The sequence below is a fragment of the Desmodus rotundus genome, chromosome 1, assembly GCF_022682495.2.
Source record: "Desmodus rotundus isolate HL8 chromosome 1, HLdesRot8A.1, whole genome shotgun sequence".
NCBI lineage: Eukaryota > Metazoa > Chordata > Mammalia > Chiroptera > Phyllostomidae > Desmodus > Desmodus rotundus.
Genome location: NC_071387.1, coordinates 3978127 through 3995938, shown reverse-complemented (window position 1 = coordinate 3995938; position 17812 = coordinate 3978127). Strand labels below are relative to the sequence as shown.

The window sequence follows — 17812 nt, the reverse complement described above, 5'->3', positions numbered from 1 at the left end:
TGTGAACGAATCAAGATTATATTTTTGGTCAGCAAAAGATACAGGTGTTTTGGTGTCCCCAGGAACCCTAGTAATTAATTAGTTTGTGCCAGGAGGTGGGAGAAGTTGAAAATCACTGCTCTGGAGCAGCGGGGTCTCTGCACGTGTGGCTGTGGGAGTGTGAGACGGCGCGGCCGTTCTGCAACAGCACTTGGCAGTTACCTAATTCATTGAACATACACTGACTTTGTGGGTTAGCAAGTCCAGTCCCAGGTATTTGCCCAAAAGAAAAGAAAATGCGTGGCCACAAAAAGACTTCTGTAAGATCATCCACGGCAGCTTTGTTTAGGGTGGCCGGAAACGCGGGCCCCTCGTCCCGTGGAGGGCCGCCCAGCCGCAGAAAGGGAAGAGTGACCGCAGCAACTGCAGTGACTCTCCAGGGAATGTGCTGGTTCCGGCCTGGTCAGCTCGGCGAGAGAATGAAGTGAAGTCAGAGGCATCCGGGTTGGAGAGGAAGGAGTAAAACCATAGCTGCAGATAGCTTTATCGTGGCAACCCTGAGGGATCCAGCGCAAAACCATGAGGGCTAGTACATGGGCTCCCCAGGTTTGCAGGGCACGAGATCAGTATATAAAATCAGTGTTTTCCATATATTTGCATTAAGCCATCTAAAAATTATATTAAGAAAATTTCATTTTTAATAGCATCAATAAGTAAAATACTTAGGAGTAAGTTTAACAAAAGAAGTGTAAAACATACACTCTGAATACTAGAAAACGTTCAGAGGAATTCCAGATCATCTAAATGAATAGGAGGACGTCCCATGTTCATGCATCAGAAGATTTAATATTGTTAAAATGACAGTACTTAGCTAGCAAATTACAGAACCAGAACCATCCAAACTACTCATTCATGCAGGAATTCAGTGGTGAGTAAGGCAGATCGAAGTGTCTGCTTGAAGGAGGGAGTCAGTCTTTATTAGCACGATTTAATTTCAGGTCGTTGGAACTACTAAGAAAAGAATAAAGCGGGATGATTAATGAGGCAGCATGATCTAGGTTAGATATTTAGGAAATGCCTTGCTGAAGCAGTCTCATAAACACCTCTTTTTACATTTGTTTCTCTGAATTAGGGTCACATCAGGTTCACACACTGAGACTGGTTCAAGGGTCTCTGGTGTCGCTTTGTAAAGATGAGACGCCATAGACCTCTGTCTCTTTTGCTTTTAGCTTTCCTCCCCAGTCAGTCAAGCAGAGCAGGTCCTTTGTCCTAGAGAGTTCCCTGTGGTCTGGGTGTTGGCTGCCCCCGGGGACAGACCCCACAACCCAGCATGCTTCTCCACCCCGGCTGCTTCCGGCCATGGGGGTGCTGCCTGGGTCCGGAGGCCTGATGAGACTCAGATTTTTATTTGCCAATATTATAACGCTGGATCTTGAACACTAACTCCCTAGTCAGTGATGTTAAGGAATTGTTAGTTTTGTAGACATGACGGTAGTATGGTTTGTATTCTAGAGATTTACTTAGGAAAACCGGTGGCTGCGAGGAAGTAAATGGGGATATAAACGCAAGTGGCCGTGAGCTAGTTCTTGAAGCCGGGTGATGGGTATGTAGAGGGTGCTTGTGCTCTTCTGTCTAAATTTTGTGCGTGTTTGAGATTTCCCTAAATTAAAGTTTTTTTTAATATTTTATTCATCTTTTATAGAGAGGGGAAGGATGGGAGAGAGGGGGAGAGAAACATCAATGTGTGGTTTCTTCTCACACACCCCCAACCTGGGACCTGGCCCACAACCCAGGCATGTGCCCTGACTGGGAATCAAACCGTTGACCTTTTGGTTAGAAGACCAGCGCTCAGTCCACTGAGCCACACCAGCCAGGGCCCATAAATTAAAGTTTTAAAAGCAATTGTTTATGGCAATTAAAATAAGTGGTATTTCCTCTAACCCATTTATGAGGATGTAATAACCACCAATACACTTTCACTTCAGTAACATGGTCTTTCATTTCTAGGGTACCCTTTATTTTTCAGGTTAGATGAAACCGTCTGAAGCTGCTACTTTTTTGAAGGGCAGAACCGTCCATACATCAGCAGTATTCCAGGGTCACTCGCGGCAGCCAGCTAAAAAATGGTGTTTTCTACACGCATGCACCAGTTGTCACGTCTTCCTTTCGAAGCCAGTTTACTAGTTACCAAAGTCTAGGCAGCTGTGATTGCACTGGGTTCCATGCTTTGAAAAGCTGTTACTCATTAGTAAATGGTGGTAGTAAACTGTTACTGTTGGTTGCTAAAGTTTAAGGAAAAGGAAAAGTGAGAGAGACAAGCAGGTGCATGGAGTACATTGCCCCCCAGTAAAAATTGGCTTGTTTTCAGGTATAAAAGAGGGATGTGGCTGTGCCGAGTGGGGGGATGAAAGATGGCATCAGGTGGACGGGGACCAGGGCCCGCAGAGTCTCGGGTGGAGTCTTTAAGCAGGAGTGACGTGACTGCCCTGCGCAAGTGTCATCCTGGCCGCTGTTGAACACAGGTGGTCGTGGAGGCAGAGCGTCGGTTGCGTAGTGGAGTCCAGGTGGAAAGTGGGGGCAGGGGGCTTAGACCAGGGTGCGGCTGTGCACCCGCACAGGCAGGAGCACGCTGGCCATGTTTCTGAGGTGGACCCCTGGAGGTTGACTTCGCAGGGATTAAATGATGTTCAAATGCTGAGCACGGGCTGCAAACCAAAGGGACGCCGATTTGATTCCCAGTCAGGGCATGTGCCTGGGTTGTGGGCCAGGTCCCCAGTAGGGGGCGTGAGAGAGGCAACCACACACTGATATTTCTCTCCGTCTCTTTCTCCCTCCCTTCCCCTCTCTCTAAAAACAAATGCATTCTTTTTTTAAAAAAGTTCAAGTGCTCAGGGAGTGCCTGGCACATAGAAAGTGCTGGATCGCTGGTCCGTTATCGTCGTCGTTCACAAACTGAACAGCAGCCGTTTCTGAGCGTGGGATTATATCTCAGACACAGTTCTGCAATGCACAGCACTCCCTAGCACGTTTCACTCACTCAGCCTGTCGAGGTAGGTGGGTTATTGTCCCCGTTGTACAGAAAAGGGGCTTCTGCACCACTCTGCCCCCCTTTGAAGGGGGCTCCTGAAAGTTGGACAGCGACCCGTTTCTGGAAGTGTCTTATTCTACACGATCAGCCAAGGAGACTGTCTCACACTTAACTCTGATGTTCACGGTCCTTCCGACCTAGCACTGGCCTTCCTTCTGGAACCAACTTCTAGACACACAGTGTGTGATGTCATCATGCACCCTAAGTTAGCTACATCCGTTTGCAAACATGGACAGGATTCAGCGGTGGTCATCATTTCAACGATGGAGCTGATTTGAGCTGCTTTCTGCAGTACTGGCAAAGTCATTGGGAAGTAAGAGCACACGTGTTGGGAGAAAAGACGTGTAAGTCACTTACTTATCAGCAGTTGCTCATGAGTTCAGCCAAAGACAAGGGGATCAAAATAAGAGGTGCTCGTAATAGCCTAGAGGTGTTTTTATGCTCCTTCACTGGGGGAACTCTTGAGGGGTCGGTTTTCTTGCCCTTGGCATCGTGTCAGCAGAGACCGCAGGCAGCAGGGCTGCGCGACATTGAGAGTTCCCGCCCGCCGTAAGCCAGGTTTCAGAGGACCGCGCACGTGGACTAGCTGGGCGCTTCGGGCGTGTCAGAAGGCCCTGTGCAGAGCCTGGCCTCCTTGTGGTTGTGAGTGCACCCATTCCAGAACTAACCAGGCCTCCCCGCCTTTTCCCTGTGTGCCGGCTGTGCGCGCCTCCTGTCCTCGGATGTGGCCTCTCACCCTATCTCGCTTCCTGCCCCTTTTGTTCTTCAGCAACCCTCGTCTTCCAGTGGAAGCGTGTTTGGGTCTGGAAACACTGCGAGAGGGGGAGGTTTCTTCAGTGGCCTCGGAGGGAAACCCAGCCAGGATGCAGCCAACAAAAACCCATTCAGCTCGGCCAGCGGGGGCTTCGGATCTACAGCCGCCTCGAGTAAGTTGAGCAAGTTTTCCCAGTCCCTCCGCCCCCTAATGCCACTGCCATCCTTGTGGTATTATTAGCGCTTCGGTGACAAGTGTGGAAAGGAAAGGTCTTGAAGGCCCATTTAAAATATCTGCCCCGAAGCAGTGTGATCTGTTTTGATCTTGTTTTTTGGTTTTGGATTTTTAATGAACGTCCTATATAGTCCTGAAAGATACCAGAGCTGCAGGGAGAGGCTCGCAGTGAATTAGGATTGAAATGACTGGAAATGAATGCAAGCAGACAGGCATAAATTAGGGCAGCGGAGCGAGCCGGGCGTGCTCGGGAGGCACATTGGGGCTTTCATTGGTGCAGCCCTCTCTTTGAATTGGCTTTAAAATCCAGCTGCTGCGATGGAATGCCACCCAAAAGTTGAAGCCTGCATTATTTCTCATGTCTTACGTTTTTGTCTTATTCCAAATGACGCTGTATCCTTCTGCTGGCTAATGTTTAAAACTCGTTGATCTGTCTCTCCGTGGTTGGAAGTGAAAGAAATTTTGTGTTTAAATCTTTAAAAAGTACATCCTGCTGCTGCTGGGGGCTGACGTGGGGAGTCGGGAGCCTGTCGTCCTCGTCTTAGCCTCTCTGGTCTCACGCGCTGCACGGACGCTGCTCTCGTCTGTTGGGCCGCACGACCTTAGAGATCGAGAGCTGGCGGCCGGTGGGCAGGACAGGTGTTTCCTGTAGTTGAAAGCAAAGCTCCCTGTCCCGAGAGTGCTGGGTTCACAGGTCTTACTCTGAGGTCTCTGTCCATCTGGTAATATAAAAAGAAAGACTGCCCCGGCTGGTGTGGCTCGATGGATTGAGCACTGGCCTGTGAACCGAAAGGTCGCAGGTTTGATTCCCCATCAGGGCACGTGCCCGGGTTGTGGGCCTGGTCCCCAGTTGGACACGTGTGAGAGGCAGCCGTGCAGAGTTGCAGGGCTGCACACACGGTGTGAATACCGGGGCCTGCGTAGTACTCTGCACTGTGTGGTGAGGAGCAAGCTCAAAATGGTCACGTGATTTCTTGCAGAGGGCGGGGGTGGGGGCAGTTAAGTCACAGAGTCAGAACGCAGCAGATCTGGGATTCAGCTGCATCTTGCATAATGTGCCAAACAGCCTCTGGCACGGAATGGGCCCCTGATAACGCACCAGCTACAAGTGTGGGTTTACCCCATGGGTCAGTTATCATCTGTGAGACTGTGTTTCTAGCCTGTTTTGCTAAAACTGCGGCGAGGCCTCGCCTTGTAAAAGTTCCTTTCCTTCTGGCTTGTTCACTTCTGATGCCACAGCTCTTGCCTGTCAGAGAATTGCCTTCTCTCGTTGGTGGACTGATCTGCTCACAAGAGCCTGCTGTGCCCGTCTCTCCCAGCCCCACGCTCAGAGGCACCAGGGAGTGTTTATCTACACTGAGCAAACTGGACAGTGCCCTCCCCAAGCCTGTTTGCGGTGCGCCATTGCTTCTTATGCTTTCATTCTGGTTTAAAATAAACACGTCTGTTCTCGATACCAGACACCTGCTGGCCTTCATCTCCTAGACGCTGGCAGTTGTCACCCAGCAGTTTACTTTTATGCCTCGCGGAAGTTTAAGTGAATGTGAAAGGGACAGGAAAGACTTAACCGTTTTCTTGTTTTTAAAAACTAAATGTGTAATATGATGGTGAGAGGGACTGAGCCTCTTTAGCCCCGAGGACCAAGAACAGGACAAGAGGAAGGAACAATGGAGAAGAAGGACCTAGAAGTCAGGGCCTTGTCCCGGCCACAGGGCTAAGAATGCTGTCTGCACGTCACCCGGGACAGCCTCTCCTCCTGGGTGACTCTGCAGCCTCTGGTGCTTGTGTGCACCGCTCCTTCCTGCATGTGGGAACTGACCGGCGCTCCGGGTCCTCCTCCTGCCTCTCGGTCCCGACATTTTCCTGCCCTTTGCTGTCATCGTGGGATGTGTGCCCATCGCATCCGTGAGTCACGGTAGCCTCCAGTCTCCTCCACTGCGCTCTGGAAATCCACGCCAAATTGAGTGGCTCGAGACTCCGCTTTTATTTTGCCACTATTTCTACTCAAAACCCTTTGGCAGCTTCCCACTGACTACAGCACAAAATCCAGCTCCATAGGCTGAAATTCAGGGCCCTTCGTGAGCTGGCCCAAAGTTCTTTGCTGGCCATGGCCAGGTGGCTGAGTTGTTGGGCATCGTCCCTACACCAGAAAGGTCATGTGTTCTATTCCTGGGCGGGCTGCATATGGGAGGCAATCGATCAGTGCCTGTCTGTCTGTCTGTCTCTCTCTCTCTCTTTCTTTCTTTCTGTCTCTCTTTCCCCTTCCCTGCCTCCCTACTTGTCAATAAACACACCCTCAGGAGAATATTAAAAAAATACACATATACTTTTCTGTCTTGGACTCAGTTTCCCCAGCACATTCTCCCTGCTTCAGTGCCAGGGTTCACACTGCTCCTCTCTGCCCCACCCACGTGAACCCGCCCCTCCTTTCGGGGGGAATGTAAGTCTCTTCCTTCTTCAGTGTGGCCTCGGGTCACTGGGCCACAGTGACTCCCCGTCTGACGTGAGGAGAGGGGCAGTAACCTCTGTTGGTCACCTCTGTGTGCCGGGTGCTCCCTGTCTGTGGTCTGGCCCCTTCTCAACAATGTTGTAGATGTGGCCGTCCCCATTTTATCCATAAGGACAGAGAAGGGGTGTGGACTCTGGGAGGCAACTGCCATTAAGTGGCTTAGCCAGAGTTCAATCTGGATATGTTTCCAGAGCTCTGCCCCACCAGGTTGCCTCCCAAAATCTACCTGGCTTCGCCATGTGACGTCACTCCTCCCAGGTGTGCCAGTGTGACAGCCCTGTGCTCCTTCCTCATGGCACCACCCACACGTTCCCCTTTGCGACACCTGTCTGAGCACCAGTCGGGCAACCGGCAGGTCCCTGTGCCAGTTGGGCCCAGTGGGCCAGGTCCCGCGGCTGCCCCTTCAGCCTGAGCAGTCGCTGGGACTCAACGAAGACGGGAAAGGACAAGCGGCACACACCGTCGCATGGGGTGGGCGTGCACTGCTGCGTGCACAGGCCCACACTGCGTGCAGGTGTCTTCCGCCTTCTCCAGAGACAACACCCAGACCCACTGTGAACCCCGGGGGTCATTTAAAATCTGGCACCACAGTGGATCGTTACATGGGAGGGCCTGTGCCTCCTGGGTCTCGTCTGAGGACGCTGGGCGGAACCGTCCTCGGCATGTGCCTTCCCGCCCAGGGGCCTGAAGGGCATGTGTGTGAGGATGAAGAAACTGTCTGCTGAGGCTCTTCTGGGCTTACAAGGCTCCCTCTGAAACTGCTTTTTAAGAAAATGTCTTGGGGCTCTGCGAGGCGGCGGTCAGAGAGGGAAACGTGGGGACAAAAAAAAAAGAAAATGTCTTGGAAAGTGTCCCGGACAGGTGCTCCTTGAGAATCCCTCTCGGTCCGTGCCGAGTTCTCGAGTGGCAGGAGACCTGCAGGAGGACCTGGGGTCTGGTCTCTGCGGTCGCGTTCACAGGATGATGTTAGGTTGTGCCAGCACCCCTGCACCATCACCCAGAGGGGAGGCGGCAGGTGGCTCCCCAGAGACAAGCTTTCTCACTGGCTAGCTTACGAGGATCTTCTACAATCAAATGCAGTTCCAACAACCAAGAGAGTCTCTTCTTCGCCATATTTTCAAGACCTAGAGACTGTTGTCTGGGCGCCATTAGGAGACAGCCGAGAAACACGTTGACCACAGAAACAGAGAAAAGCAGACAGTGTTTCCTGCCGCTTGGTTCAGAGCGACTTACACCCTAGAACAGTTCGGTGCGCGGGGCTCCTTTCGAGACTGCACGTGGCGGCTGTTACAGCTTGAATGGCTGCATTCTTGCCGTCTTCGCCAAATGAAAGGGGTGTGATTTCCCCGCAGCTGCCCTACTCTGTGTTGTATTACACTGACGGTGATTGGGACGCGCCAGGGGGGGTCAAAGACACAGGAGAAGTTATGTTTCCTGAGGACCCCCCAGAGCCTGACAATGCGCCCTACACGCAGCATCTCACCCGCTCCTCACAGGGGCTTTGCGTGGGTGCAGCCACCATCCCCGCTTCGTGTGCGCAGGGCCTGGGGCTCGGCAAGGTCAGGTCCTGCTCAGCATCCTGGTTCAGAGGTATTCTGAGCCCCATCTGAATGCAGAACTCATGCTGGTCCGTTATAACGTCCTATGAACATCTTAAAGACAAAGGATTCTTACAGAGGTAAAGGGGCAAGAGGCCCAAGGACTTCTGAATGTTCTCTGGCCTCACAGGAAATTAAGTTTCCCATCATGGTCCCAGTAAGATCATTTCCCCTCTGTATTTTGAATTTCTCCAAGAGGAGATTTGGCCACAAATCACGAGTGTGACTTTGTTTGCCCTTTGAGGTTTTGCTCGTGAGCACCAAGTCAGAAAATTGCAGCCCCCTGCCCTGGGAGCTCCGGGTTAGAGGAGTGACTGAGAAGCCTGCCTGCGTCTCCAGTGTCAAGTGGACGGCCACCGAAGGACCCTCGGGGCCTCGAGCTGGCTCACCAAGGGAACGACCAGACTGTTCAAGGGCACACCCCAGGGGTGTGAGCCCAGGGACCCTAAATAAGGGCTGGCCACTCCCGCTGTTGGGCGGGCACCTCACGGCCCAGCTCTCACACCTGTTGGCAGTGGTGGTCTGAGGCTCCGTGTCACCGGTGCCTGGAAGCTGGCGGCGGCCGTGTTCCTGAGGCTCAGCCGCCCGCTCCTGGGCTGTGGGTCAAGCACTGCCACTGCAGCATTAACAGGCGAGTCCCACACATGCGGGGTCCGCAGCAGGTGGGAGGCCTTGGCTCTGGCAGGTTAGTGGTGGGCCGACCGCCTTTTCAGACAGCTTGACTTGAGAGCGAGTGACCCTCTTGACCTCCCTCCCTCCCACCATCTCCACCAGGAGCACCTGGTGGGGGTGGCCTGGCCTCGTGTAAATGCTTAAGCTCCGTACCTGGCAGGGAGTCACCCTCCCTCACCCCCCGGAGCTTGTCCCACCAGCCTCCCAGCTATGCCTCTCTCCAGGCATCAGCCCACGTCAGGAGAGTGTCTCCCTGCCTCCTGCGGGTGTGAACTCATTTTAATAGAACACCCGTCCATATGCGGTGGGGAAACACATGCTTGTCACCCATCTCGGGTTTAGTGGTCAGTTTCCTTTCATTGTTGGAGAGGATTCGGAGCGTATTTGGCGGAGTGACCTGTAGATATGCATCCGAAAGGTCAGGAGCTTAATTGAACTTCTTAGAAAGCGGAAATCTTGTTGGCCTCTCCTCCCTTCTCAGAACGTGCCTGGCTCCCACCGGCTCAGGCCGGAACCCCGCGCTTGCTGTCCATCCGCATTGTCCCAGCAGGCCTGGCAGCAGTGAGCAGGCCAGGCTTGGCTGTAAAAGCAGAAGGCTGGGAGCCGGCATGCTTGGCTTGGATTTGCTCTAATGCCCTTCTCTTGGGCTCGACTAAATTTGAAGGTGGTCTTTGTGAGGAGATGGATGAAAACAAGGCTCACTCTTCAGGAGAAACCAGTCTGGAGGGAAGCCACTCTGCTGGTCCTCCACACAGACAGGCCTCGCCCCTGCGGCAATGCAGATGGGTTTCTGCAGAGGAGCCCCTGCTGCCCCTTTGCCCTGTGCCCGTAGGATTGTGTCAGGACATCCTGAGCCCGGGTCCCAACGTGCTTAAACACTGGCCATCAAGACGCAGGCAGATCAGAGAAGGTGTCCATTCGCTTCCGCTCTGCCCTTGGCCCCTGCGCACCCTCTTCACTCCCTTCTCCTGAATCCCCCAGGCGAGGGTTCTTCTCTGTCCTCAGAGGTAAATGAGTAAACGAGTCTTCTCCCTCTGGCCTCCCTCACACGTGCCTTTCGTCCCCTCAGGCACCTCTAACCTGTTCGGAAACAGCGGGGCCAAGACGTTTGGCGGATTCGCTGGCTCCTCGTTTGGGGAGCAGAAACCCGCTGGCACCTTCAGCTCTGGAGGAGGAAGTGTGGCATCCCAAGGCTTCGGGTTTTCCGCACCAAACAAAACAGGTACTGGCGTCCTTATCAGCCGGGGTTACTTCTGTGCATAGAGGCACGTATGTGCCACTGTCTGGAAGGAGGGGTCTCTTGGTGGTTCTCGGGGGAGGCGGGTTGGAGGGGATGACGTGATTCCCCTCCCCCTTTGTATTGATTGTCTACCGTGTGCCTCGCACTGGTCTGGGTCTCCTGAGACGGGTTAGAAAGCACAGAACGCATGTGATGGAGCCCTGAAGAGAACTTGGTCTCCTTAGGGAAGCAAACGTGACTCTTTAACAACTACAGAACCAAAGAGGGAGCATACAGGACAGTGTGTAATTTCTTCTGTCTGTGTCACTTGTCGTCTTTGCCAGATCCTTTCTGCCTCTAACTGAATCTAGTAAACGTAAGTGTATTGGGTACACGTACACAACATCCAGATACTCACCCAGCACATGTGTGCAGCTCAGCCAGCTCTCGCAGTGAGATACACCCAGTGATCAAGAAAGAAGAGCCTGGCCAGCCCTGCTCTTTAACCCAGCATTACTTAAAGTATTTATGAACTGTGACTTTTTATAAACATGTATTACATCGAAATCAAAATTTTTAAAGGACACTGTATGTTTAGACTCAAAAACATACTTCATTTCTGTCACCTGCCTCTGTCCTATTTCTGTCTCTGAGGTCTACAGGGGGTCTGCCTTCCCTTCCCATCCCTGTTGCACGGACAGCTGTGTGGAAGGGTTTGTTTGTGTTTTTTAAGGCGGGGCAGAAGGGGGGTGTTTGCTGAGAAAGCAGTTCTTCCAAGCAGGCTCCCCTTGGGTGGGCGGCGGGGCGCTCCTCCCTCGCTCGGGTGTGTGGGAGACTGCAGTTCTGCAGATGCCAGAAGAAGGACCCTACCTGCCGTCCCTGTGTGTGGGGGGCTCTGACTCAGGGCCACCCCCAGTCAGCATCTGGAAACTCCTCGCGTGGCCCGAGGGCTGTGGTTGCCGAGAGCCCTGTGCGCGTTCCCGTAGCCCTGGCCGTGCCTGGGTGAGTCTCCGGTTGATGGATTTTGATACTCTTTTCCTAGAGTTTAAAACGGACGAGAAATGAGCAGTGCAGCTTTATTTTGGCCCCAGCCTTCCTTGCAGCGAACAATTTACACATTCTCGCTCCTCGTTACCAAGGCAAATGTTACTTGACTAAGAGATTTTGGTTCGTTAGTCACGGAGACTGCTTTCTTCAGGAACACGATAATGTGTCTTTGACTCGTGTGTTTACCTGACGTGTCACTCCTTATCCTGGAGTCAGGTCCCAATTGATTTGGGGACCCGATGCTTTTAACTTTCGGTCTTAGAGAAAATGTACCTCCATTCCTGAATAGTTTTCCTATTTGATTATGCGCCCCATGAAACCACCGAGTTCGAGCCCTCAAACAGAAAGCCCCCTGCAAATACACGCGGTGAAGGAGCTGGTAACTGAGCAGGTGACAGTGAGGGCAGGTGTGCCTCCATGGAGGGCGGGGCCTCGGGGCCTCGGGACAGCTGGTCTCCACATGGCAGCCGCCTGCCTGCCTGCTCGCGAGCCAAGGCGTCAGGATTGGCGCGCTCGGCTCGACAAGGGACTTTAGACTGAGCGTCCAGGTGGGTCTTTGAAAAATTCCAGAAGTGTCCATCCTCCCTCAGCACAGTTGTGTTAGGAATTTATACTGCTGGAGGTTACTGGAAGAAAGGACACAGGAGGGACAGACTGCAAGTGACCTTGCAGCCATCCGGTCCCCTGGGCTTACCCCCTCTGTTGCCGGAGTTGCCGGGTTAGTGGCAGTGGAGGAAGGGGGGCCACATACCATGGTTAGGTGAGAGGTGGTCCTTGAGTCCCTCGTTCCAGCCCCAGCTCCGCCCTGCACCAGTTCGCTGAATGTGGACAAGGGACACATTTCCAGGCCTCGCCTGTGGAGTGGGGACCCCAGGTTCCCTAAGAGGGTTCGAGCAGGCTGTTCTACAGCCCCTGGCATGCAGAGGGCAAACCAGATACTTAGTGTCGGGGTTACTGGTATGTTGTTTTTTACTGACCTGGAGAAGAAAACCATGAAGACCTGGCATCTAGTGAAACCGAGCCCCTCCTAGTGTCAGGCGAATTGCCGTCTCCAGAAACAAGGCCAGAACGAGCCTTCTCTTCCGTCTCAGTTAGCTGTGACCCAGCTTCGTGCGGGGGGGGGGGGGGGGGGGGGCTGTGCATGTGTGCATGTGTATGTGTGTCTGTGTGTGTGCACACGGCTTCGCTTTCTCCCCATCCATTTTCCTCTCTGCGTCCTGGTGACTTCTCGCTTTTCACTTGCCTCCACCTCAAGGTCTGAATACGAGGGAGGCCCCAGCACTAGAGAGCCCTGCGTGTCTAGAAAGAAAGGGTAACTAGATCTGGGATCAGCCTTAAATAATTCAGCTGCAAGGGGGTTTAGCACTTTTTTTTCCAGTCCATTATATTTGTAACCCATCAGTCCCCGTTACCATAGCTTGGAATTTCACCCACGGTTTTAAAATACAGAGTGTTTACCCCAAACATGAGCCTCAGCGGAAAGCATCTTCTCAGTGGCGCGGGCCCGCAAATGCTCCATCAGCTGAGCCGAATTATGACAGAGCAGTTACGGAGAAAGGCAGCTGGGGGCCTTCCTGGTTCCGGGCCGAAGCCGGTGGTGGGCTGAGGCTTCTCCCAAGAGGGCCCACTGACCCTCTTCCTGGGACTCACTTCCCGAAGGAGGCAGGACGACGCCCGGTCCCTGTGGCCTGTGGCCTGACCCCTCCTTGCCCCTAGGTCATGGTTCCTGTATCATTCACCCCGTTTCATTCAACAGACGCTCCCCAAGCTTCTCTGCTGATGGCGTAGAATAAGTTAACAGTGTCTTGGGGTTTGGGGACCCTGCTCAGGAGCTGAAGGAGAACAGTTAGGGAAGGACAGTCCCTCCTCCTGCCCTGCCAGCCTGTGTCCACGTGAGCAGCAGGGCTGGGAGCCTGCGGAGGGCGCCTTGGCCTTGGGGCCTTCCCACAGCCGACACGTGACTGAGTCGGTACACAGTTTTATCACAGAGCAGAAACTCGGTGTGCCTTCTGACTGAGGAGGAGGAGTTCCTGGCTGCAGAGAGAGAGCGTTTTTTACAAAGTCTTGTGGACAGAGAGAGAGAGAGAGAGACAGAGCGTGGTGAGAGGTGTGAGAGCCGATAGGTTTAAATAAATAAAAAGCACCTGGCAGAGTGCCAGCACTGAGCAGCTCTCCCTCTCAAGGCCGTGACCCAGCCCACAGGTCTCCCAAGAGGAGACTCAGAGCTTCCAGTGTCACCCCGTGGGTTTCCATGAAGTGACGCCTTGCCTGTGTGGTGATGAGCAATAAAACTGTTGTCTTTGATGGCTGGACAGGACCTGGGGTTTTTCAGAACGGTTTTACAGTGAAGAACCTCAAAACAGTGCCGCAGGGCCAGGAAGGGACCCAAAATGCACCACGGTTGATTCTTGGTGACAATCTGATTGGACAGGACCTGGGGCTGGCAGGCCCAGCTCACCTCTGGGAGGGCCTGGGGGTCCCACGGACGAATGTGGGGTCTGTGGGGCTTGCACTTCCCGGAGCTGTCTCCCGAGTGGGCCCCAGATGTGGATTGGAACTGGAGGAGGAGGTGGTTTGGTGGCTGGGTGGGCCTTGATTTGCATTGTTTTGCTGATAGAAAGGGTGTTGCCCTTTGTCAGAGCTCTTTGTACTCGGGTTGCTAACGTGTTTTCCCTTTTCCCTCCTCTTTTGATTTGGTTTCTCACTGCTCACTCTTCTCTTCCTGTCTCCTCCTTTCTTTCTCCCTGTTTCTGTTTGCCTCTGTTTTGCTCAGGTGGCTTCGGTGCTGCTCCAGTGTTTGGCAGCCCTCCTACTTTTGGGGGATCCCCTGGGTTTGGAGGGGTGCCAGCATTCGGGGCAGCCCCAGCCTTTACAAGCCCTCTGGGCTCGACGGGAGGCAAAGTGTTCGGAGAGGGCACCGCGGCTGCCAGCGCGGGAGGATTCGGGTAAGCCCCCTGGGGGAGGGGACCTGCGGCCAGCCTGGTTCTCTGGGTTTGAAAAGGACGTTCTTGCATCTTCCCTGCTCTTGACCATGAGCCCCGTCGAAACAGTCGCTCTAGGATTCCACTGCTCCCTGGGGGAAGGCTGTTTCTCCTAGCCAGACTCCCTCGAGTCCTTGGGGGACATCAGCGTCGTTGCTGTCCCTGGTGTGCAGAGTGCTGGTGGGCGGCCCTCTGCTCCAGCTGGAGCGAAATGATTGGTTAAAGGAAGAAAAACAGTCCTTCCATGGCTCCTTTGCAACCAGGATTGTCCCTTGTGTTGTCACAACTGCTTGGAAATTCTGAATGAATCGTTCTCACCAGATTCTTTCCTCTTGGGTTGTTGTGCATTAGACCACTGTCCTTGACCAAGCCACTCCTGTGTCCCTCCTCCACTCCAGACCCCCAGAGAGGGTGTTTGGTCCACAGTCCCCCGGGCCGGCTTCCACACTAGGCACTGCGTGGGCTCCCGCACATTTGAGAGTGGACGACCGCTCAGCTCTCGCAGCTGCTCCTACAGCCCTGTGTGCGTCCTCACTGAAAAATGCCGTATTCCACATCGGCCTTTAAGGGCCCCGGCAGTTCAGGCCGGTTGCCAAAACCCCCAGGAGGAGATAGCTGTCACCGCACCACGAAGTCCCAGTAAAATATATGTGACCCCGACATCAAAGCGCCTCGTTCAGAGGCAGCGCTGGTGTCCGACACGAGCATCTAACTGACCTCTTGCCCTTGGCACTGGACACGTCGAGCTAAAGACTGGGGAAGCGGGTCTGTTCTGGGGAGCTCCCGAGGTGCAGGGAGGGGTCTTGGTGAGGCGATACCGTCTTTCTCTTGAACGTGAGCTCACGTTCTCCCTCGTGCCCTTTCTCCTCCACAAGAGAACCTGGGGCGGAAGGGTTGGCAAGTTTCAAGAAGAGTGAGCAAGTCTTTATATTGCTTCTTGGGTTTATGTGGAGAGTAATGGGTCTTTTAAGTTTCCCCCAGGAAACCCCAAGAATTTAAGTCAGGAAAAGCTTTTAAAGGCGCGTTGGAACTGGCTTGACGCCTGGCACCAGTGTTCTTGGCAGGTCTCGGTGACACCGAGCAGTCCCCGCCCACCAGCACAGAGCTCTGCAGTTGCTGGAGGGCTCGTGTTGGCCGGGCGTCGTGAGGTTTCATTTACTTTCTGTCTTCACTGCCTCGGAGGGGCTCTCCCATGGGGGTCCCGGCCACTGGTGGGCTCCATGCTGTGGGACAGGGCTAGTGAGGACCGCCTGACGATTCCAGTGTGACATCTCTGCAGAGCCCGTCGTCCCCCTGTTCAGGCCCCTGGCCTCTGACCCCGCAGACATCTGAGTGCCTGCTGTAGTTTGTGGGAGGCCCGAGGTGGGAGTGGCAGGGCCACGCAGGGCGGTGCGTGTAGACGACACCCTGCCTCAGCACTGACACCCTGCCTCAGCACGGACGTCCAGAGAGGAGATGGATACAGGTGTGTGGGGGGGGGGGGCGTCGATCGATGAGAAATGGTGGAATAAAGTTCAAAATTGTTGGAGACAGAGCAAAAAGATGTAGTACTGCTCCATTTCCAAGCGGCCCAGCATCTCGGACAGTGGACAGAGCTCACACTCGGGTCGAGCTAGAGTTTAGGTGGCCATCCTGTTGTTTTGCTTCCCAAAGCGGAGATGGCTCACTCCGGCTCTGGCCCGTTCTCTCTGGGAAGCTGCTGGTCAGACCAAGTGCGTCCCTCAAGGCACGTCTGTCAGGCAGCCTGAGGCTGCCAGGGCTTCCGGGCCTCAGGGCTACAGGGCGGCAGGCAGCCGCATTAACCACACGGTTTCTCGCTGGCACCAGGTTCGGGAGCAGCAGCAACACCACGTCTTTCGGGACCCTCGCCAGCCAGAACGCACCGACGTTCGGGTCCCTGTCCCAGCAGACCTCAGGCTTCGGCACCCAGAGCGGGGGGTTCTCTGGCTTCGGATCGGGCACAGGAGGTAGGCAGACGGTCCTCCGCACGGTGGTCCCTCCCGCTTTTCCTCAGCTAGTGCCCCGCCCTCCAAATAAGTGAGGGGTGTTTGCCTGGGTGTTCTGGGCAGTGTTCTAAAGGCTGAAGGGCAAACTGCTCTTCCTAGGTTCTCGTTAGACTTGTAGCGTCGTGCCTTTTCCTACCAAATAAATGCCAGGGCTTTTTCCTCAAGATTCAAGAGACCAAAATAATCATCTTACTAGATCTTGGTCTAAAAACCCGAGCCAGCAAACAAAAAATCAGATGTAGAAACTTCACAGAAAGTCCTTCATTTGCTTGATGCTCTGCCTCTTCAGACTGCGGAGCACGTCTGTTCTGTTTCTACCTTTGCGACCCGCTCGGGAGGCACAGAAGTCGGGCATCGTTGCTGTCGTAGAAATGGACACGCAAGGACCCCTCTGCGGGGCCCGTTTGGGCAAAGGCGCAGGCAGTGAGCAGCAGAGCTGGGCCTGGACCCAGGCTCCCGCTTCTCTGGCCTCAAGGAGAGGAGGAAGCAAGTGGGTGGGAACGCTGAGAAAACACGTTTCCTGGACGAAACAGGTCTGTGCGGCTCCATGACGCTCAGTGAGAGGGGCCAGGCCAGACCCTGTGCCTGCACCCGAGGTGGGAAGGGAAGAGCCCTTAAAATAACCTGAAGAGAGCTCTCGGACTGTGGGGCCCACTGGAGGGCTTCCTGTTGGCCCAGGGCGGGGCACCTCTGCCTTTCAGGTGCGTGTGTGGTTTAACGTCGCCCTTCTTGTCTTTTCCAGGGTTCACCTTTGGATCCTCTAACTCGTGAGTACCTCCCGTGGGGAGCCATTGAATAAGGGCTATGGCTGAGTGGGCGGGGCAAGGGAACGTGGTGCTAGTTAGTGCCCTGTGTGTGCATACTTCCTGTTTTGAAACCTTGTCCTGGAAGCTTGGGGGCTCCGTGGCCAGTTTGGGGTTTTGTGGCTTTGCCGACCTCAGCAGGGATGTGGTGGGCGGTGCCAGGCCGAGCCTCCTGCGGGGCACGCCTGAGAGAGGAACGGGCCTCCCTGTCGGCAGAGGTTGGAAGGCAGGACTTGGGAGATGCCTTTCCAGTGGGCTCCAGGCCCACAGGCAGTCCTAGTTCTCGGTCGTCATGCAGTCATGTGACAGTGAAAATGCAGGTCCTGACGTGTGAGCACAGACAGCTGTGGGGGCCCAGAGGCTGACCTGCCCTCTCCCGGCGCTTCCTTGCAGGTCTGTCCAGGGCTTTGGAGGCTGGAGAAGCTGAGTGGGTGTCGTGTCCCTTCCAGTCCCTGTGCCCAGCTGCCTCCTCAGCTCTTCTTCGCCGAGAAGCGCTGAAGCAGCCCTTCACATGGATGTGCTCACCGACACCCCCAGGAAGAAGCGGCAGGACTGGAGCCCACAGATGCGTCTCGGTTGTCCCCCCTTCCACTCCCGCCCCTGCCATTAAACCGTTTGGTTTGTTTGCAGACAAATGTAAGTGGGTTTTTCAGGTCATGCCTGAAGAGGAGAGAGGTTTCCTCATCTCTGTGGCTGAGGAATTGTGCGGCTGCCCCTCAGCCTGTGGCAGGCACCTCCAAAGCAGGCGCAGGGTGGTGGTGTCTAGCCTCGCTGTCCTCTCAGGCCTAGGGCTCTCTGCACAGGGGAGGGGCCGAGTGCTGGCTTGTCTCCTCCTTGCAGTTGGTGTCAGGACCGTCAGGTGCCCACTTCCGATTGGGTGGCCGGGAGGAAATGCACTGGCACAGCCCTGGGCGGAGCTCAG

The 17812-nt window shown here is 54.4% G+C and overlaps 1 protein-coding gene across 2 annotated transcripts in view; it reads left to right on the top strand.

The window, feature by feature from the left end:
• The window catches only part of NUP214 (nucleoporin 214), an 81985-nt gene extending 64376 nt beyond the window's left edge, over positions 1 to 17609 (top strand). The window contains exons 31-36 of one of the 2 annotated variants that reach the window (XM_045196696.3): positions 3837 to 3993; positions 9904 to 10056; positions 13874 to 14045; positions 15909 to 16048; positions 16830 to 16854; positions 17284 to 17609. In XM_045196696.3, the coding sequence (XP_045052631.2) occupies positions 3837 to 3993; positions 9904 to 10056; positions 13874 to 14045; positions 15909 to 16048; positions 16830 to 16854; positions 17284 to 17317 (681 nt within the window). In that variant the 3' untranslated portion in view covers positions 17318 to 17609. The remainder of the gene's footprint in view (positions 1 to 3836; positions 3994 to 9903; positions 10057 to 13873; positions 14046 to 15908; positions 16049 to 16829; positions 16855 to 17283) is intronic. The other variant, XM_024562058.4, reaches the window with a different exon arrangement.
• The last annotated feature ends 203 nt before the right edge of the window (positions 17610 to 17812 follow it).